Raw genomic sequence first — 23808 nt, 5'->3', positions numbered from 1 at the left:
CACACCAAGGCACAACATAATTTTTGTATTGGTGGATATCGAATTTCACAATCAGTAAATTTCCTTCTCAGATAGTAAATAGCTTTTCCTTTTCTTCCAGATTCATCATGTTGTCCTAGTACACATCCCATCGAATTTTCGAAGACCGTCAAGTAGAGAATTAACGGTCTATCAGGCATTGGTGATACTAAAATGGGGGCATTGGATAAATATTTCTTAATAATATCCAAAGTTTCTTGACATTCATCATTCCATACTTCAGGATTATTCTTTCGAAGTAATTTGAACACTGGATCACATTTGTCAGTTAATTGAGAAATGAACCGAGATATATAATTTAATCTTCCCAAAAAGCCTCGAACTTCTTTTTTTGTATTGGGTGGTGGAAGATCTTGAATTGTTTTTACTTTATCTGAATCAATCTCAATTCCTTTTTTGCTGACCACAAATCCCAAAAGTTTCCCGGAAGTTACCCCAAAAGTGCATTTAGCGGGGTTGAGCTTTAATTGATACTTCCTCAATCTCTGGAAAAGCTTTCTCAGATTTTGAATATGTTCTTCTTCAGTTCGGGATTTGGCAATCATGTTATCTACATATACTTCAATCTCTTTGTGCATCATGTCATGAAACAAAGTTACCATGGCTCTTTGATACGTTACCCCTGCATTTTTCAATCCAAATGGCATCACTTTATAGCAGAATGTGCCCCACATGGTTACAAATGTTGTTTTTTCCATGTCTTCAGGATTCATTTTTATCTGATTATATCCTGAAAAGCCATCCATAAATGAAAACCATGCATGTCCTGCAGTATTGTCTACCAAGGTGTCTATGTGGGGTAATGGAAAGCTATCTTTCGGACTAGCTTTGTTAAGATCTCTGTAATCCACACACATTCGAACTTTCCCATTTTTCTTTGGTACGTGAACAATGTTGGCTACCCATTCTGGGTATTTGGCTGCCTGTAGGAAACCTGCATTGATCTGTTTCATCACTTCCTCTTTGATCTGCAACAACATTTCTGGCCTCATCCGCCTGAGCTTTTGTTGGATCGGTTTATATTCTGGATTGATTGGAAGCTTATGCATCACTATATCTGTACTCAAACCAGGCATATCTTGATAAGACCAGGCGAAGATATCTTTGAATTCTTGAAGAAGATTTATCAATTCTTGTTTTATCTGGATTGTCAGAGTAGTACCAATTTTTACCTCTTTCATTTCTTCATTTGTTCCCAGATTCACAGTTTCAATCTCTTCTTTGTGGGGTAGAATTTGTTTGTCTTCTTTTTCTACCAATCTTAATAATTCAGTAGGAACATCACATTCTATTAAAGTTGCGGGGTAGAATTTATTTGTCTTCTTTTTCAAGCTCTAAATTTATCTCTTGATTAAATTTAGGAATAAACATGCTATTAAAGTTGTGACACCTGCAAATTTAAGTCGGACATATTTCCGAAAGAAATATAGTAAATTTATGAAATAAATAAATGTAAAAATGTAAGAAAATGTAAAGAATAATTGACATCTGAAAATTTTAAAGAAAATTTCTTATATTTAACCTAATTTCCTTTACAAGATAACAAAAAAAGTTTTCATACTTTTGAGCTAAACATAAAGATTAGTTCTGAATATTACTCTGCATTAATATTAAAAACTATAGGAAGGTCTTCAGTGGTCCAATTGTTGAGTGTTTCTCCAGGAAAAACATGGGCGAATCCTATCCAAGTATTTGCCAGTTGTTGTCATTCATGATCATGTTGATAAATAATCCATTCATAGCTTCTTCAAATATGCTTTGATCTTTCATCAACTTTTCTTCTTTAAAGGCCTCAACAAGCTGTTGTTCTACATTAATTGTTCCCCCTGATCTGAATGTGGTCTTCAATTGTGGGAAAGACATGTGTTCCTAAAGGATTTCTTTCCCTTTCAACCTTGCCTTTCTGTCTTCACATCTTCTTTTCATCTCTTTGTTCTTTTGCTGAAAATTGGGCTTAAATCCAAGCCCAAAACGGTCTTTCTTCATCTTTATACTTACAGGAACCGAAATCCCTTGAAGATTCTTTCCTAAACCTTTCCCAACTTTAGCTCCGATGCCTAAAGTTTGTCGTACCGTCATCTTGGTACAATCAGATAATCTGGGATATGGAATTTTGCTTCATTCTGCAATAAAAGTTGCATTGACAAATTCAAGAGCTCGGAAAGAGCATTCAAGAGCATCATCATTGGTTTCAATATATGGAACATCACTTGTTACAGACGCAATGATTTCTTCTTCAGCTCCTACGCATATTAGTTGTCCATCAACAACAAATTTCAATTTCTGATGTAATGAAGAAGGAACGGCTCCTGCTGAATGAATCCATGGCCTCCCTAATAAACAATTATATGTAGGGTGGATGTCCATCACCACAAAGTCAATATTGTACACGACTGGTCCAATTAACAACTGTATTTCCATTTTCCCGAGCACCTCTTTTTGAGTACCATCAAAGGCTCGCACTACATTCTGATAACTCTTCATGTGTGATTTATCCACAGGCATTCTTTGAAGTGTGACTAGAGGCATCAAGTTGAGAGCGGATCCATTGTCAATCAATACTCCTGGCAACACATGACCATGACAATGTGTCGTGATATTCAAAGCTTTTACTGATCCCATTCCGCCTTCAGGTATTTCATCATCCGTGAACGTTATGTAATTGTCAGCGGCTATATGTCCTACAATTCTGTCAAGTTTATTGAGGGATATATCCTCAGGGATAAATGTTTGATTGAGCATTTTCATCAAAGCATTTCTATGTGCTTCTGAATTCATCAATAGATCAAGAATAGAAATTCTCGCTTGTTGTTTGTGTAGTTGTTCAACCACACTATACTCACTATGTTTTAAGAATTTCAAAAATTCTTGCGCTTGTTTTTCTGTCACAGGCTCATTGAATGCTGGAGGGGATTCATCATCAAATACCTTTTGGGGTATTACCATGGTTTTTCCTTTTATTTTTACTTGTTCCGAGGCATTGGATGTTTCGGGAGAGTAACATCTCCCATTTCTTGTAAAGAATCCGACTTCACTCACTGCTTCAGACGTTGAACCCAAACTCTGTATTTTCTCTTTCATTTTTTCTAGAGAAACAGATCCTCCTACTATTGAAACATTGGTAGTATAATTCCAAGGTACCCTGCGGGTATCTTTGTATGGAAATGGTAGAGGAGTGGTGATAACTACTTTCGACTTTGTTGGTGCCGGAATTACTGTAGATGATTTCACATTAATGATCACAGGATCATTTGTTCTTTGACTAGGTTTAGAATCCTCTGATGAGCAAACATCATCTTCTTTTTTCCCTGGTTTTTTTTCAAAGAATTCTATCTCTCTGCTATTCATCAATTTTTGTACCAAATCCCTAAACTCAGGACATAGTTGAATTTCATGCCCCTTCTCTTGATGATATTCACAATAATTCTTGCCTTCATTATGCTTTGGCCTGAATTGTTGTGGAACTATACAGGCTAAAGAGAGTTGTTGGAATACCCAAACAAAAGGAGATTTAATTTCAGAAATGTCAGTTTTTGCTTTCTTTCTGTCCTCTTCCTGAATTGCATTCACGTTTTTGTCTCCATGATTTGGCAATGGATGATTTGATGTAGATGGTGAATTGAATTCCAACTTTCCAGTGTTGATCAAATTTTGAACCACCCTTTTGAATGCCAAACAGTTTTCAATAGAATGACCCGTAATTCCTTCATGGTAAACACAATGTGCTTTTACATCATACCATGGAGGGAATGGTGGTTGCATGGGAACCAAAGGATAAGGCCGTATGACATCTGCTTTTAACAGCGAATCATAAATCTCAGCATATGGTACTGGTAAAGGTGTAAAAGACAACCTTTCATTTTCCTTTCGAGATCCTCTGGACTCTGCTCGATTAGTGTTTGTTTCCTCTTTCTTAACCCTTGGATGGGTTATTGTAACACTTTTCGATGAATCCTTGTTGTAAGAGTTTGCATTGTTGATCTCATTCTCTTTTTTCCGGTACATAGGTCTTTTGGAACTAGACCCTTCATTTGATTCAATTTTGCCACTTTTTAAGACATTTTCAATGAGTTCTCCAGAAATGACCAAATCTGCAAAATTTCTTGTTGCATTCCCCATTAGATGATTTAAATAAGGATCTTTCAATGTATGGACAAATATTACTGTGGCCTCTTTTTCTGACAAAGGTGGTTGAACCTGTGCTGCCGTGTCACGCCATCTCTGAGCATACTGTCTGAACGTTTCGTTATTCTTTTTCTCCAAATTTTGGAGAATCCATCTATCAGGGACCATGTCTGTTACGTGGCGGTACTGCTCTAAGAATGCTTTAGCCAGATCTTTCCAGGATCTAATGTTGGCTTTGGTCAATTGAGTATACCATTTTAAAGCTGGTACTGTCAAACTATCTTCAAAGCAGTGAATTAACAATTTCTCGTCTTTCACATATCCTGCCATTCTGTGACAAAACATAGTAATGTGGGATGAAGGGCATGTGGTACCGTCATATTTATCAAATTCGGGAGCTTTGAACTTGATGGGGAGGATTAGGTCTGGAACCAAACTCAACTCACTAGCGTCAAACCCATAGAATGATTCAGTTATTTCCACGGATTTCATTCGTTCTTCTAAGCTCTTGATCTGTCTGGTCAATTCTTCATTTACTTTTTCTTTTTCATTCAGCTCATTCAAATCTGGGATTAAATGCTCAGTATTAAAATCCCCTATTTTCACATCTGATATAAGTGGATTTTTGCTTGAAGATGCAGGATCCACTTGTAGTTTGGCTTCTTGAAATGCTGATGTGCGAGCATTGATTTGTATAGGTGTAGTACCAGAGTGATAAATTGGTTCTGGTGGAAAACCTAAAGGATACATAGGTTCTTGGTCGAAATATACAGGATTTTCATGCATTTTTCCAATGATAGCCTGCCTTTTAAACATGTCTTCTATTTTCTGCATCATGCTGTCTTGTGAATTTGCAATACTGGCTTCAATTTTCTCCAGCTTCATTCTCATTTCTGCTTGTTCTTTATTATGTTGTTCCTCAATACGTTGTATTTTATCCTCCATAATTCTCTTAGTAGCTTGTCTAGTACCGTAGTGATGTTGTATTTCTCTTTTGGCCAGAATAACTGCGATTGAAAAATCTTTTGATATTATTTTTTCCAAATTTTAATTAATTTTTTATCTTAATAATAAAAATTATACATAAAGAAAATCATGAAATGAATAATAATGAATGTATGAAAAATGCATGTATACAAAAAGGTATTGATCCCAAAAAGTTAACTGTCATAGAACAACTTTCATCGGCATACAAAAGTTTCTTTATAATAGTTCATAACTACAGATAAGGCGTAGCTTTCCTATTAAGCTCTATAATTTCTTTCATTAGCCATGACACATTCTTTCCGAACTTAGAAACTGGATCAACGTGATGCTCAATTATTTTAGCTTCAACAGCTAGTTCCCCAACATATCTAGCAACTTCGCTCATTTGTACCATGGCCTCGAATACCATATTACTTCTTTCTACATAGAAATCAGTTGACTTTTGCCATTGTTCATTAGTTCCTTCAAGAGTTTGCTCTAATTCAGTGATTCTGACTTGACAATTGTGCAGAATTTTTTCAAGATCTCTAATGCGTCTTCGTAGTGAAGAACTTTCCTCATTACTTTCTTTGAAATCAATAGGTCCTAGACGAACCTTTTCTTGAAATAATGACTCTTCAAGTTGCAAAATGTAAGCATTAAACTCTGCATTTTTGTTTCTAGACTGATCCAGATCTTCTTCAAGTTTTGTTCGTGCTTCTTGCGTTTTTTGATTAAGCTTCTGGATTTGAACATTCTTGTTTCTGCATCTTTGCATCCAATTGCTAGCCACTTCTTGCTCTACCTCAAGTTTGGTGTTGAAATTATTTCTTTCCAGCTCCCATTTTTCTTTTTCAATATTGAACTCTTCAATCTTTTGGCCTCTGACTTCAAGTTCGGCAATCAGCTGGTTCATTTCAGATTCAAATCCCTTGAACATGATATTTTTCTCACCTTCAAATTTATCAAAGATGTCATTCTTCATCTCTTCTAAATCTTTGGCTCGATCCCTTTCTCTTTGCATTTCATTCATGATTTCGCGGTGTTCAGCTTTGTGTTTTATAATTCGCTCTCTTCTGTCAACCTCAAAATCTTCCATTTTTTGCTTTCCTTTCTCAAGGCTTTTGAGTAGACGGCTATTCTTTCCTTTCAGATCTTCAACTCGACTTTTCTCGATATTCAATTCTCTAGTCATCTGTACTGTTGATTGGCTTGGTCCTGATGCTTTCCGGGATTTATATAACTCCTGGTAATTTTTCTTTAATTCACCATCAACTTTTTCTTTGTTTTCTCTCAACATTGCGCATTGTGATGAATGAAAGTTAATGTCAACACCCAACATAGCTTTATCTCGTCTCATTTGCTCTAATTCTCTCGACCAGCCTTTTCTTTCTGCTTCAAACTCAGCTCTCAGGATTTCAATCTCTGATGGAACCACCTTAATGCGATCTTCCATAGAGATATCCTCATTTTGATCTGGTAGAGGAATATTTTCATTTTTCCTGATAGATCTCCATTCCTCATAATCAGGAGTTAGCATTTCTTTTGCTGCTTTAGCTCGGATACAAAAAGTTGTTTTCCAAGCTGTAAAGGCTTCCATGATATTTCTTTTATAATTTTTGCTGTGGAATGCGAACTCAGATGAATGTAATCCAGCGGTGACAGGTACAAATTGACGACCTTCATACTGTCTTATGACCAGAAGTGGTGCATATCCAATTCCTCCCCATAATCCGAGCAGTATTATCCAGTTGTAATCACCACATTTGTAAAAGAATTCTCTTTGGATTTGCCACGGGGCTCGCCAAACAATGTCATTGCTTTGCAGATTTCGAAAGGCATTAATCCACATATCTTTCTTAATTTCTTTCGGCCATTCTTGCTCCAGAAATTCTTTTACTGGTGAATAATTCGTATTAAAGCGCCGGTATGAAACCTTTTTTGTCATCCAGAAATGGCTACGGATCCAAACATATAACAACTTGGTACACCCTGAGAATCGTCCACCTCCTAGCTTTCTACAAGCATTTAATGATCTGAAAGTCTCTGCTAGAATTGCAGAAGCAAGATTAATCTTTTTTGGTAGTTGCTCAAATAAATCTACTACTGCAGCTTCAACATATCCCAATACTTTTGGGAAGATGACCATACCATACATACCCAGAGCAAATAGATCGAATCGTACTTTAGTGTCTGGATGACTCTGAATAAGTTCTTTAATGTTGGTCCAAGCAATGCCTTCGCTTTCGCCTTTTTGTTTTGTACGGGATGCCACCCATTCTTCTCGTATTCCGACAATCTTTGCTAATTTAACTCGAAAGGGTTGAGTTTTAATTGATTTTGAATAAATTCGATTTTCCAAAGCCCCTTCTATATGTAGCAAAGTTGTGTACTATTCAATAGTAGGGACCAAGTCCTCTTTATTGAGAGTAAAGCAATTGTACCCTGGATTCCAGAATTGAATTAGGGCTCAAAGCAAGTCATCATCAACTTCGACATAGAGCAAATATGGGATGTCTCCGTAAGTCTGATAAAACTGCAACTTTTTGTTTGAGTCCCAACTTTCCCAAATGTTTCGCAAATCTTGCATATCATTTCTTTTTAGCGAAACTGGAGCATAACTGGCCAAATCAGATACATAGTCATCTTGCAGACTGTCTCCTCCTTGTCTTTGTAAGTCCTCAGCCCACTGTCTTACTTCTGAGTTTAGAATTATTTGATTTGAACACTTTTTATCCATGGATGAAGGCTTTCCAATGAGACAATTAACACGAGGATCAATGCCTTTTATCCTGTATGATGCTATGCAAACAAAAGAGATAAAGAACACACAAAAAGAAATGAATTAGTTTACATAAAAAAGAAATTTAACAATAATATCTACCTAAATATCTTTATTTAAACATGCTTTTTCATAATTTAAATAATTTAAATTTATATGTAATTTAATCAGTAAGAAAATAAATAAATTAATTAAAAGGAAAGTTAGAATTCATTTCTCCTGTGTGTACACTTATTTCGGCATGACTTCAGATCGGAAGAGTTTCTAGGGTTTATTATATGCAATGTTTCAGATCTAAGAATAAAGGTACCGAAATTGTCCTTGTTAGTGCCCCTTTGGGTTGCTAACCCTCAATCCTAGTCCATCACAGACTAAAATGGATCGAGTTCAATTCGAGGGGATACATTTCTCTATGCCTGACACGGAGAATAAATTCTCACGAAGACATAGAGCATATGAACCCCGAAAGTTACTTGCTAGGTCTGACACGGAGAATAAATTCTCACGAATACGTCACTTTCACTTCCACTTAAAAAGGACAAACTCAATTATAGAGCTTTATGTTATGCAATGCAAGTGTTGTGTGTGAGGAGAAATGTTCAAACCTCTGACAGAAAAATAGATAATGAAATAAAATACTTGCAAATAAAATGAAATATTAATATATAAATACTATGAAAATAATAAATATATAAAAAAATTGAAAAGAAAGAATTATAAATAAAATATATGAATTTTTAATTTATAATTAATAGAGACAATTTATAATTGATTTTAAAAGTTTGACCAGATCCCCAGCAGAGTCGCCAAGCTGTCGTAACCGGTTTTCGTCCGGGCACGAAATATTACTTGGCGGGAAAATTGATGTAAATAAATGGTTTTGAAAATAATTTGGGAGTCGCCATCGGCCTTTTGGGTCAGGTAGGTCGAATACCTAAAAAATTATCTTTTAACAGAGTTTTTAAGAAAACATCAGTTAAAAGATGAACTGATCTGCGTTTATAACCAAAAATTCTTACTTTTTAATAATAAAAAGGGATTCGTGGTCGATTACGTTTAGGGAAGGATTAGCACCCCTACAACGCCCAAAATTGGTACTTTTTAATTATAAATTGTCTCTATTATTAGAAATTTAAAAATTCAAAATATATTTATAATCATATTATTTCAAAATTATAATTATGAGAAAAAATAATTTATATATATTTATAAATAAAATATTTATTTATTTAGAAATATCAGAAAAGGACTTCTAGGTGCCTTAAGACAGCTCTTTTCTTCGATATTAATAAATATTAATATAATAATTTAAATAAAATTAAATTATAATTTTTTATAATATTTAATTTTAAAATACCAGAATAGGACATCCAGTTGTATTAAGACTGCCCTTTTCTTTGATATTGAAAAATAAATATTAAAATAATTTATGTAAAAAAATATAAATTATTATTTATTATATATATATTTATATGACTACATAATAATAATAAAAATAATATTTAAATATATAAACAAGTAAAATTAAAACAATAAAAATACAATTAGAAGTATATATTTAAAAGCAGTAAAATAAATGAACATATTTAAAATTAATGACTAAATTATAGTCTAATAAAATTAAATAACTAATTCGTAATTATTTAAAATTTCAGGGATTAAACATGTTATTTTCCTTATTTATGAATTTGGTGACTAAAATAAAACTATATAAAATTCAAATATCATATTAAAATAAATTAAAACATACTATTCAGATTAAAATATTAATTATTAAAATTAACGGACTAAATCTGTTATTTACCCTAAATATATTATTTTAATACAAAGGACTAAAATAAATAAAATTAAAATTAAAGAACCGAATTAAAAGGATTATAAATTGATTTAGTGACTAAAATTTAAAGTTTACAAATTAGGATGACTGCGGAAAGGATTTAACCTTTATTTAATTACACAAATAGCCCTCCCCGAAACGGCGTCGTTCGGGAAGGGCTATTTAAAGCTGAAATCGGCTGGCCCGAAGGGCCAGCATTCATTTCATTTTTTTCGTTCTCTCTCTAACTGAGAGAGAAATGAAATGCTCTCCCCTCTCTCAAGCTTCCCTCATCGGAGGGAAGCCAGTCACCGGGCGGCAGCCGTCTGCCGCCGTGACTCTCACCGCCGGCCACCGTATCCGGTGGTCGAAAAAAATTATTTTTACACCACCATGTAGATCGGACCGTCCTAATGACGGTTCCGATGCTCTTTTCTCCTAAACAGCTCCTGATCGGAGCAAATCTAAGAAAGTACCTTCGATTTTCGAAGGTTTTGGTGACGTTTGAAGAGGTCCGGTGGTCGGGGCTTCCTCGGTAAGCTTCTCTCCCTTTTTTTTTTGCTGGTTGTTGTGTTGTTGCTCTCCATTTTTGTATCTTTGCTCTCGGTTTTGTCTCTCTGTGGCCTGTGGGTTTTTTTTCTTTGCAGATGGGGTGATGGCTTTATAGCCATCACCGGTGTGACCATCGGACCGGGTAAAAGAGTGGAGTCTGGTGAGTCACCGGACTCCCAGTGGTGACTCACCCTAGGGCCATAACGTGGACGGCTGGTGTTGGAACTTCTGGAGCCTTCGGTTGGGGCGTGGCAGCGGCTGGAGCGACGTGGAGCGGCGACAGCTGGCGTAGTCCCTAGGGTATCATAACCCTAGGGTTTCCTGCTGGAGGTTCTTGGACCGTTGGATCATGCCAGATCCAACGGTGGATGGATGAGACGGCTGAGGCTTAGATACAAACCCTAAACGAGTTTAGGGTTACATATTTGGGTTAACTGGGCCACTGTATTTGGGTTAACTGGTTGGGCCAAACTTGGCCCGTTTGTAATAATAAAACAATAATAATAATAATAATAATAATAATAATAATAATAATAATAATAATAATAATAATAAATAATAATAATAATAGTAGTAAATGGAGGAAAAAAAATAGTATATTCAATTAGCAATCTTATCAATAATAGCATTTATTATTATTTTTAAAGTTGAAATTAGAATTCAAGTGATGAAAGAAAGTGCATAAATATTTAATATATTTCATTAGAGTCGGGATAATTTAAAAACCGACAGATACAATTGATGAGAACCATCATAATAGATTGGGTTGGGTGTCATTTACTGCATGAAAGAACAAAATTGAGCTTTCTAGAAGATAAGATTTGAGATTCCTATGCCGGATTGTAGGCAGTTTTGATTTGCAGCAATGCAGGTTGTTGATGAGATGGAGACAAATTTCAGCCAGCATTGGCCTTTCTCAACCTTCTGATAAGGTCCCGAATTCTAGAAATTTTCAACATGCTTATTGATTGTTGATAGAAAATAAATAATTTATATAAAGAAGTACGGTCAATAAAGAATTAATTGCTAGTAAATCTTTAGATGAAAAAAATTGATAATGTGTAATGTGTAAGAAAGCGGAAGATAATTATAAAAGATGTTTTTTCCTTAATTTTATTCGAAAATATCTCAAATTATAATAAAAATTTATAATCACAATTATAAATTAAACTCATAATTAGAAAATTTTCCTATAATCATTGAAATAAAACTAGCAACTTAAGATTACATAAAAACCATACAAGGAAATATTAAATCTAACCAAAAAACTCGAACAAAGATAAATACAAACAGATCTAATCGTATCGGCAAACGAACCACAAAAGATATCAAACTATTAAAAGATCACCGACAAACCGTAAATCAGACTTAGCAAGATAAAAAACTATCCACGCTAATCTATATGATAATCCATGGCTGTTCGTGCCTCAGCCGGCGCTGGGAATCTCAGAATTCATGTAAGCCATTCCAATAAATAATACAAAGAGCAGTAAAATACCAATACAATTCCTTTAAATACGTAACATCACCCACATTCTCACTACAACAAAGCTGTCTACACCCACAGCTGTAACTAAAATTTAAAAAACGAGCAACATATTTAACGGCCTCGACCGCGTCCACATCCACGACCTCGTCCACGTCCCAAAGCCCTGCTGAATTTGGAAATGGAATATAAAGACATACTACAAGATCACAAGTTTATACAAGGGCATTCAAACAAAGTAAAAAGAAGCCAAAAATAAATGTAAATACCAGCAGTTGAATTCTTGGGCTTCACCCTTGGCATCTCTTCAACCAACAATGTCTCAAGATTTAAGCTGTCAGGCAGGATATAATAGCGAATATTGTTACCCCTCACACTAAGGTGATCCAAACTCACTGGATTTTTGCCCTTCATAGCAAATCAATCAGTCAAGAAAAATTGAATGCCAAAAAGCATGTTCAATCAGGAAACCACTCAGACTATTTGACTGTCTTTGAACTCTAACAAAGAAAACTTTTGATTACAGGAACACAACATGAGAAAGAATGACGAGACATACAGCACATTTGTGAGCAAGAAATCCAGAAATGTAGGAGACTACATATGTTATCACTTATCGGGAGGCCAGAAGAAAAGTCTATAATAGGCTTATAGTACTGCGAAATGTGCGGTAAAAGGGGATCTTGACTTCAAGCAAAAAGACCCGTGCCTATGCAAGTTTGAATTAAAATACATAGCATATGCTCTTGGAACTTTTTTACCCCTCTTTTTAAGATAGCATCACTCTACTACTCCATCTATAGAAATCATCATGAGCTTAAAATGTCGTAAATAATGATCAGCTATGCCAAAGAAAACCATTACATCTTTTCCACAAGGATAATGGGTTCAAAGTTTGTCATTATTAACGTTTAATAGCAGTAACTATGGAGTTCTCATGACATGAAAGCCAAAAGTATATTCCTAATACGAGACATTAAGAAGATAAACAAATAAAGGGGCATTTTGCCAAAATCCATTTGTTTCATGAGAGCAGTAATTTAAACAATGCAATGTGGTACCAATTAAGTAATTGACATGGTCTAGATTCTAGTTAGACAAGACGGGTTAGCGGTTTCATTTGACTCTCCAACTAGTCAGCAAGCCAGAGAGTAGAAAATAAGCACTAAGAGAAAATAAGCATGTAATTTAATAAAACTACACCAGGTCATCCAATAACAAGAAGTAGGTGACAATAAACTGTGCATTTAGTAAACATCTAAGCTTATAAAGAAAATATGCAATTAACACACTTTACTCTAGAATGAGAAGCATGTCATGATAATACATTATATCTTAAAATTGATAAAAATAAAAACAGTTGAATAGTTTATCAGACGTGATGTTTTATAGTCAAAAGCAGAACAAGTACAAAACAATTTCATCTTAATAGGTATAACTAATGGATAACTGAAATCATGCCAGAACACCAATATCTGTTCACAATTTTTAATGCTAGCAATGTAACCAAATGGCTAGCGACAGAATACACAATTGAGGTGAAAATCACGACTATATCGGACAACATGGCTAAAGCGCAGGACTAGGGTTTAGCTAAACCCAATTGTGGGAGAAAAAAAGAGACGAGGAAAAATAGAGGAACCTGTGATGGTGCCGTGAATGACAGTTCCGTTCTTGAGCTCAATCGAAACCGTTTCATTGTTCAGCTTCATCAAACACCTGCACAATGTTTTTCAAACCGAATCCGATTATAAAGAGATCTAAGACGTTTTATTTTTTTTAGACATAATTGTTAAACACGGAGAGGAGACACAATTATCTGATCAGGAGTTGAGTTTAAAGAGGGAAACTGAAACTGACCTGACGAGCTTCATGTTGAGATAAGAGAGCAGAAGTAGAGCTTGATGCAAAAGGCGAGGAAAAAAAAGCCAATCCAAGGAAGCGGGAAAGAGAGAGAAGCTGACCTGTTTGCTGCTTCCGCCAGGTCTCGAAGTCGGAGGTGATTTAGGGCTCGGGCAACAGCTAAAATGTCTATTCTGCACTTCATAAGAAAACGACGCCGTAGCTGGACCAATTGATTTAAAGTTGGGCAGGCGACGCCCCAGCACCCTCACCATCGACAAGTCGGGGCATTTTTACTAAAGTAATATTATTATATTTAATTAATTAATTAAATAACATCCAAAATATTACTCATGAAAATGAAAACTTATTCTCTATTATGATGTGTCGCGTAATTTGACGAGAGATGGATCCAAAGTTTTAAATTTTTATATATTTTAAATATTTTTATTAAAAATATGTTTCATCCTTATAAAATTTTATAAATCTTTTCATATTTAAAATTTTATAAAGTCACGTACAAACTTTGAAGATAGAAGGATTGTTTCAACGTGCAAACTGGATGTAGCTGGCATTAAGCAAACAAATTGCGATGTAGCTGGAGGGAACACAGAGGAATCTGTTTTCGTGGGCTAACCCCAAAGCTATGGGCCTGCCTGGCAATTCTCGAGCCTGTAGGATCGGATTGAGCCTAGTGTAGTGATAAAATGGTAATTCCAGCGAACCACTTCAACATCATCTGCTGCAGCCTGCAGGCAGCTGAAATGATCTGTTATAAAATGTACGTACACTAATATCCCAGGCAAAGGTGACAGCCAAAGGACCTGCCCTGCCTGGCTGCCCATTGCCCCCATTTTCTCTTCCCTTTTCCTCCTCCTTTAAACCCTGTTTCTAAAACCTCGCGTTTGATCTCCAAGGTAAGTTGTCCTCAACTTTCATGATGTAAAAATACGTGAAGATAGGTTGATTAAAAATGTTTTATTCTTTAGCTCTTGTGATTTTCCTTGACTAAACTTTGGATGTTTTTTTATCTTCGGATCCTTCGATTTGTGACAAGGTCGTCTTCTTTTTAACGCTTTAATATCCGGGAAGTTGTTGCCTTTTCTTTTTTCTTCATATATCTCAACTTGCACTTCTAATTTCTTCTTTGTATATATGGCTCCGTGTGAGCTGTTTGTCACTGTTTGTTGGGTGTTCTTTTTCTTTGGCATGTTGATTTTTAGAAAACCCTGCTTAAATTTTTCTTGCTGCAACATGTTGATGATGTGTCTGTTATAAGTGTTTTATCGTAGTAGAAATTGATTTATTATTTGTTTTTGTTTAGTTATTTGTTCAGTTAAGGGCCAATTGATTTTACTTTTGGAGATATGGATGGACAACATGGTCATGAGAACCCTCACATGTCACTGAATTCTGGTAGGAATGTCAATGATTTCTCGTATGGCTATGTGGATGATATGAACCCGGTCTTTCTCACGGCGACGGGGAGAAACACAAATCGGCCTATTCTCCAATCCTTATCTCAGTGGATTGAGTGTCCCAAAATGCCTCACAGTTATGTTGAATTTCTAACAGAGAGTCTTGAAGAGGTTCCTACTGCTGATATGTTAGAGAGCATTGGTTCTCCAGTTAGTGGCATACATGCTGTTGATGGGATCTCTGAAATTCAAAGAAAGGCTTTCAGTTCTGGTCCAGATGCCTTTTCCCTTGAGCCAGATCATGGGAAACTAATGCTATCTGCTTCCTCTACTGAAATCAACAACCATGAAGCTTCTGCAAGTGTATAAGCAAAACTGCCTTTTCTTCTTTCCTGCAGGGATAATTTCTGATAAAACTGCTTTTGTTGCAGGAAATATTTTTGAGGCAACATGATAGACTATCTGCGAACACATTTTCTAGCTCGGAATATGAATTCCATGCACAGGTTAACTTCTTTCTCTATGTTACAATTATATCTGAGACTCTTGCATCAAGAACCTGTCCAAACTTAGAACTAAAAGAACTTGCTCATAATGCAACATTGTGTCTTTCAGCAAAACAATGCTTTCTGTATGCAAGAACCAAAAGAAGATGATTATAATGTTCTTCACTTTCAATCAAAGGGAACCTTTGATGCACCCTGTTTCCAGTCCAAACCACAGTGTCGGGTACCCAAACCAAGAGCTCCTGCAAATGATCGTGTAAGTATACCATCTCTCCTAGCCTTTAAACATACTATACTAGTAATAAATGACCCTAACAAATACAACTGAATTTGGAATGTGGATGCTGTCCCATTATTTGATTTTGGATTTTCAAACATGTTACTTGGATAGTGTCTTTCTATGTATGCAGCAACGAAAGATACGAATCGCTGAAGGTATCAAAGCATTGCAGGAACTGATTCCTAATTCTTCTGAGGTAATTTATTTCTTTACGAACAAGCAAAGAGCCTGGTGCACATATACCTTTTCCATTGGCAACCTAAATTGGTATATGACCCCATATTTGTCAACATAACATTTTTATTCATCTTCCATTTCATTTTACTCATCTTTGTGTGACAAATTAGCTGCTTAGCATTTAAATAAAATGAGCAAAACAATATATAAGGAATCATGGAAGAGGTTAAGCAGCAACATTGTTCCACCTATGTTATTTTGTTTAACTGAGGAGCTTGATCCCTTAAAAAACTGTGGGAATACACCTCCTTGCCTTTATTTTTCACATTTTTCTTTTGCAGCGTGGTCAAGCAAATGCACTGGATGATGTTATTGACTATGTCAAGTTTCTGCAGATGCAAATCAAGGTAGCTTTTATGTCTTATTGCTATCAGGATGTATATGCTTTCATATGCTTATCTTGTCGACCTTTCTTGTTTTTAAACTTCATCCACTATTAGAATTGTTTATACTTTTGGCCATTGCATTACACTCATTGTATTGTATGAAGCTTGGATACTGTTTACTCCAACGACTAATCTTCACCTTTTGTATTAGATTGTATGTAATAAATAACATTTTAATATATATTTGGTATCACTCTATTCAAGTGGAAACTCTAATGGTGTAGGAATTAAGTCGAAGTAGATTGGGAGGCGAACCAACTTCTAATCCTTTGGTTTTCTTTGAGGTTCTGGTTTCATGCCTTTACTATATAAGATACTTATAAAAGCAACCTTGGAAATGTTTTTCGAATTGAGTAAAATTGTATGTAAAAATCTGCAGGGATATGGTCACTATGTTCTCCATGAACATATGATAAATGAACCTCTTGAAGAGATGATGGGGAAGTTACTGGAGATAAACCCATCAGCAGCAAGTCAGCTGTTAGAGAGCAGAGGCCTTCACATTATGCCAAGGGCACTGGTTGATGGCTTGAACAGAACCTCATAGATAGTCCATACACAGCACCACTCTGCTATATCCGCTTAGTTTTGTTGGTCGTTCGTTACTTTCAGAATCAAGCAAATACTTAAAAGACTAGCTATGATCCGAGTTTCCATTTCTTTTGTGGACAATAGAACCTAAACAGTATTTCTAGTTTCAAAACACAGTTTACAGAACAATGGCTAGTGTTCTTAAGTTTTAGTTGAATGCACTTCGGAAGCTCTAGGCTGCGAGCCTGTAAACTGTTGGACAGCTATTTTCTAGATATTTCTTTAAGTTTTAAAGTTACTTTTGGGGTGCCCCTGAACGGCTATTTACTCCTCTTGTGGGCCTTTACTTTATTTCTTTCTTAAGAAAATAATCTATCATCCCAGGTTGTTTTCCCCGACGAGTCTATCGTAATTAAGAGGCACATCAATGGGATAATGAGAATCCGGAACCATTGCGAGCATAGACGGAACAAAGGCTCTCTCCATTTTAGCATTAGTGGCAGCCAGTGCTTTTTCCAAAGTAGCCATGGCGACTTTAGTAAGCCAAATTAGCGCAATTGCTGTGAAAGAAAGAAGCAAAAACAACCCAAAATTATGCAAAAGGAACGCAGAATCATATTGAACTTTTCGTCCTTGTTCCTTTTGTGAGTTCGGTATAAATCTAATTCGTGTTCTAATATGTCCCTTCTCGAAACTTTTAAATAAGAACTAAATTGAACCTTAGACCAGAAGTTATCTTTTAAATGAGACTACTACAGAGGTTGTCTCCATTTCTCTAGAAAATATAATTTTATTTGAAGTTGGTTTCAGATATATATGTTTTATCATCCAGCAAACAGTCTCAGTTAACCTAACGAATAAAAGGGCGATGGGGGCTTACCGGATGCGCAAAAGCCGATTGCCATAAAAATCTGTATTCACAGGCAAAGATCATTTCACAGATAAAGATCAAATATCCTTTAAAAGCTAACATAAACAGGGCAAAATACTTGCCTGCCGAATTGTAGAAGTATCATTCCATTCATGTGTGACATCTGAAAGGTCCTTTACTGTAGTTCCGACGTATGCCAGGGCAAATATGGAAGGCTGTAATAAGAGACGGACACGAAGCTGAACATGTTTAAAAAATGTTCGACCAGAAAAGGTCGAGATGAAACCTCAAAGATGAAGATACTCGGAGTAAATACCATCATTCCTAACCAAGATGCCAACATGTACACCCTGAGATGAACAGGAGTCATAAAAAGGAAGTAATTCAACAAGCTGAACGGTACTAAAGAAACAAGCCGGCGCAGAAAAACAATCTGTTGGGACCAAAAAAGCAAAGAAAATTAACAATTTCACAACAGAGCTCCATGATACACACTATATGATATAGAGCGTGCAGTTTATGCAAGTCCTAACTTCTTCAGAACTATCTTCATGTAACAATCATCAACTGAAACTCTCCATTTCAAGTAGTTCATATGACATTAAACTTGAAATTCATCATTGTCAATCAAGTAGTTCATATGATAGTCACATATGGGCCCAATAGGCTAAGAAAAGTCACAAAACTCTTGCCTTAAAACCAGATGTCTCAATTGCCCTAGCAACAGCCTGGAACTTTGGATAATTCCTTAGTTTAGATATCGAATATAGGCTCTTCCCAACTGCCAGAAAAAAGCAAATAAAATTCATTAGAAACTTTCTTCCCGGAAATAAAAGGTAAGCTTATATTTAGGTAGGGATTCAAATCGCGTTCGCGGCCGCGTTTTCATTCGCGTTGCATTTATCACGGTGGCGGACGTAACGGATGTTATTGCGGACGTGAATTTTTTTTAATTAACACAACTTAGTACAAAATATAATAAATTATAATTATAAAAAAAATCAATTTTAATGATATTTAGAGTGTTTTCTAACACTTTGAACTTCTAAAAACTTTTATTAATACATGAACATAATTTTTACCATCATTAATTATTCTTATATTTATTTATAAATTTATTAAAAATATTATACAAGAAACATAAAATTAAAATTTATAAATATAAAACAATTCATTACTTCTATTATCAATAATATAATACAAAATATAATAAACATTTACTAACAGTGAAGAAAATTAATTTATTGAGATTTCTTTTGGTCTAAACCAAAAACATTAAAAGTAAAAAAAAAATATTTAAAATCTAAAACATAAATTGAACTCCCATGTTTATTTTTCCCCTTGATTTTCATCAAAAAGTTTCATTTCTTTTCTTGTAGTTGTATTGTTGAAAGCTCCTACTTGATAAACATCATATCCCGGTTCAAAAGACACTGTTCGGCCAAGAATGAATGCAGCAGTAGCCTCTACAGCAGCACCGATTGAATCAGCAAGAAATCCCACTGGCAGCCCAAACAGATAACCTCCCCCGAGCTGAAAAACTCCAAAAAGAAGAACGCATTTGTCTCTTCCATAGAAAACCATATGTGCTAGAATATTGAAACAACTGAACGCCGTTTCAAAATCCATATTACTATAATTATACTAATCTAAATTGCAGAGAGCAATGAGAACCCACGGTAAGAACCGAAGCGGGAACAGCAAGGATTGCAAAAGGAATGTATGATATGGCCCTGCAATGCCAAGAAACATATGTTTTATGTAATCATGGAGCTATATTATCAGACATGCTATATTGTAGGGTGTAGCTTACAGCACAAATGGACCCCATTGACCAAGATCTTCCTTAACCCAGAACAGAAAACCCTTCACCGACTGCATCATCGATTCTTTTTTATTAATAAAGTCGCAGAGATGCAAATATGAAAAAAAGGTACACGTTTCGAATATCGATTATTTATAAGATCATCTTATAAGCAAACTCAAAACAAAACAAGCATATGAATGTAAGAAAAAGGAAACGCCTTTTCAATGGGAATGGAAAGGAGAACTGAAGCAATGACGACCAGGAAAAGGAGGGAAAACACGATTCTAGAAGCTGAGACCAAGGTTAAAAAAACATCCGCCATGTCGGGAAAAAGAAGACAGCCCTTTGCCTGGTCGGGGCTCCAGAGGCAGAGGCTGTCGTTTCGATGGTGGTGGTCTTTGGCGCCCAAACAAAACTACCGTTTGTCTCAACCGCGATCGTGCCTTCAATTCAACGACCTTTTTGCCTAATTTAACTAACCCATTTTTATGTACTTCTAATTTTTTTTACAGAAAAGGAACGCATATTTTATCTAAATTTAGATACTAGTTGCTATAATTAAGTTAAGCACTGGGCATATATGGTGTATAGATATTTGGTGTGCGTTTCTTTCTCTGCTTCTCTTTGTTTGATCTGAGTATTGAGTTCGAAGTGGCAATGAGCACAACCTGTTTGTTATTGTTTCAGATTTGTAGACACCCGTTTTTGTCCGGGTCTTTTATATTTATTTTATTATTATTATTATTATTATTATTATTATTATTATTATTATTATTATTATTATTATTATTTACAATATACATATTTTTGTAGGCCAATCCCGAGGCCCATTCTCGAAGCCCACCAAGAACCCAATAAGCTCACCCATCAGCCAAACCCTGAACCTAATTCACCATAAGGCTATCATCTAACAACCAACCGCCACAGTCGTTGGCCTTCCATCTCCCAGCCGTGCTTGAGGCGTCGATGGTGAATCCCGAGCCGGTCGTCATCAGCAATCTGGTCACACAGTGAAGCAAATGTCATCAACAGTGTATCAAACTTACCCCAAATCTAAAAACCCATTAAAATAACACCCAAAAATCCCGAAAAATCTGGACTTTATTCACCCAAATCAGAGAAATCAAATCCTATCCATAGACCTCATCATCTCACCCAAAAAGAAGGATTTAAAAATCAACATGCATCAAAGAGAGGGGATTCGGGTTTTGAGAAAAAAAAATAAAAATAAAGAGAACTAAAAAAATCCTTACCAAAAAAAGGAGTGTTGATCATCGCTTCACCGGACCAAGAGCCTTTCATCTCTGAAGGTAAGGGTCTTGTGTTGGTTGGGGTTTGGTTTTGGGGTTCCATTCTTTTTGTTTTGTTGGAGAACAGAGGTAAAATGAGAGAGGAAGAGTAGAGAACGGATGGGAGGGGGGAAGAATTGAAAATAGGGTTCCTAATATTTTAAGGTGGTATATAGCAACTTAATGGAACGACACAGTATGGATGCTAGGATTCCATGTGTTGGGTGTATGGTTTAATCGCGTCAAAAGGGTCCTCATCTTGTAACATTTTAATTTTAGTCATTAATGAACTTTTACTTTCTTATATTTTGAGCTTCCATTTTGTTTTATGTTATAATTCCATCTCATCTGCGTTTGTATTTTTATGTTCATATTGAATTTCAGCCATCCTACTTTAATTGTTTTTATCTAGGTAGTGTATGTTTTCATTAATGCATTTCAATCACTTTTTTTACATTGTTTGCTTTTGGTCAAGTTTATGATGATGGCATGTTATTTTATTTTATTTTATTCTAATCCTGGATATTGTTTGTGGTTTATTCTCATTTTTGGTCATCTATTGTTCGATATATTTGATTATTGTCCCGGTTTGTTATTGATTTTGCAGTTTAGAATTACAAGTTATTATTAATATCTTTTAGCCCTCTTAATTACTATATATGTGTAATTACCTTTATTTGTGGTCTCGTTTAAGGATTTTATATTCTCATATTAGTTTTTTACATATGTACAATATTTGAATATATCCATGACTTGTATATATATATATTAATGTTATGTAGTCTGTATATAGTGTTGTACTATACATTTATTACATGCATGCATGCGTGTATTATATATACTTACCAAACATTTAGATTTTTTTTTATATCGAATAGTTATATGCATAATAATATATTTTAATTTTTTAGGATCATGTATATATTTATTTAACATATTCCGATCTTCATATATTTATGTATGTACTTAGAGCTGATATTTTGAACAATCTCAAATGTTTGTTTAATGATTAATATGTTTAATGTCATTTATTCGAATACTTTCAAGAACGTCTTTGTAGAACGGACGTGGAAAGTATCACTTGGTCGAAGTGATGCAATCCTATACGACGTTCAAACAGAATGAAAAAAACGCAAATTCTTCCTTTTACGAGCTTATAGAAATTATTTTTATTGTTATTCTATTTTTGTTATTTTATTTGATGTTCATATTGTTTAATATTTAAATTTTAATCTTTATTATTATTTCTTCATTGAATCTTAATAGTGATGTATGTTTTGGAAAAATAAAATATGATGTATTTTATGTCAATTTTCGATATTTTTTTAAAAGAGAAAATATTCTTTACAAGTAAGAAATAGACGAGGTAGCTTTCCCGACGGAGGATTGCAAATCTCGGGATTTCTTGTCGAGAAAAGGGTTTTTTTTTCTTTTAACTAATATTCAATAATAAATTATAATTGATTTATCATTCTTTTTATAATTTTTATTGTATTAATGGTTGTTATATTAATATTAACGATACAGGTTTTAGATAAATTAAGCATATTTTATTTTCTACTCATGTCAATATTATTTAGTGGTAATTCAAAGATGGAATATACTTTATAGATAAGAAATGATGAGATAGCTTTCCGTTGGAGGATTGCAAATCTTAAGATTTCTTACCAATTGAAGTATTTCTATTATTTTAACAAATATTCAATAAATAGATCATATTTTACTTCTGCTTCAAATTTAAGTTCCACCATTTACGACTATATATAAGTGACTAAGTACCGATTTTGGGCGTTGTGAGGGGTGTTTACCCTTCCCTATACGTAACCGACTCCCGAATCTGTTTTAAATGAATCTTTGGTAACGTAGACCGAATATTTGTCTTATAAAACTATTTTTCTTAAAATTGTTTTTAAAAGACGTTTTTAGGTATTTGACCTACCTGACCTAAAGGTCGATGGCGACTCTTTTCAACTTTATTCAAATCAATACAAATTTCCCAATTTTTCCAAATATAAGTCATAATTTTTTTAAAATAAATAATACTTAATAGTTTAAAAAATGGTTATGACAGCTTGGCGACTCTGCTGGGGAGATCTAGAGAGTCAGGCTGTCGGTCGCTTATATATGGTCGTTATGGTGGAAATTATAAGTTCGAATCTTTAGTAAAACTATGATCTATTTATTGTATTTTTATGTATATTTTATCTCTTTATTTTATATACTAACGTTTTAATTGTTTTCATTTTTTTTCAGATATTTCTTAGTTCTCGTTAGGTGTTTTTTTATTTTATTTTTATTTTTTATTTTCCCTGTTTTTGAGTCAAAGGTTTGTTTGTTTCTCCTCACACACATCACTTTCATTAGCATAACATGAGCTCTAGACATGAGTTTCGATCCAAATTAGTTAGGGTGATTGCTTTACTCTCGTAAGAATTTATTCTTCGTATGAGTTTTAGCAAATAACCCATGGGATACATACCTTATACCTTCGTAGGAATTTATTCCTCGTATGGGTATAAGGCCGTGAATCCCCTCGAATTGAACTCGGTCCGTTTGAAACCTGTAATGGGTGAGGATTGAGGGTTTGGTAGCCCAAGGGGGCACTGACATCAAGGACAATTCGAGTTCCTTTTTTCCTGTTAGAGCTGAAACCATGCATATAGTGAACCATAGAACGGTCACACTAGGTAGAGTCATACTGAACCTCGGTCCGTCAATAGGTACCCAAAATAGGCGTACACAATGGAGAAACCCTCTAACCTTTTTATTTTATTTTATTTATTTTTGAGTGTGTAGAATAGATTTATTCTGTTAAAGCATGTGAAATAGAATTTAGGTGCAGTTAGAATTTAATTAATTTAGGAGGGTAGAGAGC

At 34.8% G+C, this 23808-nt stretch overlaps 3 protein-coding genes across 5 annotated transcripts; 1 reads left to right on the top strand and 2 right to left on the bottom strand.

The window, feature by feature from the left end:
* Nucleotides 1–11723: 11723 nt before the first annotated feature.
* LOC120165968 lies at nt 11724–13810 on the bottom strand. Its single transcript, XM_039175394.1, has 4 exons — nt 13627–13810; nt 13409–13485; nt 12036–12174; nt 11724–11935 (listed from the first exon to the last, which is right to left on the bottom strand). Exons 2-4 carry the CDS (start codon nt 13463–13465, stop codon nt 11727–11729), a joined length of 405 nt encoding a protein of 134 aa, XP_039031325.1. The 5' UTR covers nt 13466–13485; nt 13627–13810; the 3' UTR covers nt 11724–11726.
* Nucleotides 13811–14430: 620 nt separating this feature from the next.
* On the top strand, nt 14431–17212 carry LOC120165935. Of its 3 annotated transcripts, none has more exons than XM_039175365.1 (9): nt 14431–14525; nt 14950–15389; nt 15458–15532; nt 15642–15788; nt 15943–16008; nt 16331–16396; nt 16660–16719; nt 16815–17029; nt 17069–17212. In XM_039175365.1, the coding sequence occupies exons 2-8, from the start codon at nt 14976–14978 to the stop codon at nt 16980–16982; spliced, it is 996 nt and encodes a 331-aa protein (XP_039031296.1). In that variant the 5' UTR covers nt 14431–14525; nt 14950–14975; the 3' UTR covers nt 16983–17029; nt 17069–17212. The 3 variants fall into 3 exon arrangements, 2 of the variants coding, with proteins under 2 accessions (XP_039031296.1, XP_039031297.1); XM_039175366.1 differs by having other exon boundaries at nt 14933–15389; XR_005519873.1 differs by lacking the exon at nt 17069–17212 and having other exon boundaries at nt 15943–16079; nt 16815–16843.
* A 129-nt stretch (nt 17213–17341) lies between these two features.
* On the bottom strand, nt 17342–19966 carry LOC120166035 (TVP38/TMEM64 family membrane protein slr0305-like). The gene is made up of 8 exons (XM_039175429.1): nt 19862–19966; nt 19651–19712; nt 19516–19570; nt 19270–19370; nt 18530–18608; nt 18154–18270; nt 17938–18052; nt 17342–17526 (listed from the first exon to the last, which is right to left on the bottom strand). The coding sequence occupies exons 1-8, from the start codon at nt 19964–19966 to the stop codon at nt 17342–17344; spliced, it is 819 nt and encodes a 272-aa protein (XP_039031360.1).
* Between the last annotated feature and the right edge of the window lie 3842 nt (nt 19967–23808).

This window comes from Hibiscus syriacus, unplaced genomic scaffold (assembly GCF_006381635.1).
Source record: "Hibiscus syriacus cultivar Baekdansim isolate YM2019G1 unplaced genomic scaffold, ASM638163v2 tig00111621_pilon, whole genome shotgun sequence".
NCBI classification, from domain to species: Eukaryota; Viridiplantae; Streptophyta; class Magnoliopsida; order Malvales; family Malvaceae; genus Hibiscus; species Hibiscus syriacus.
The sequence above is the reverse complement of the archived record's forward strand: the minus strand, read 5'-3'. Positions and strand labels throughout refer to the sequence as shown.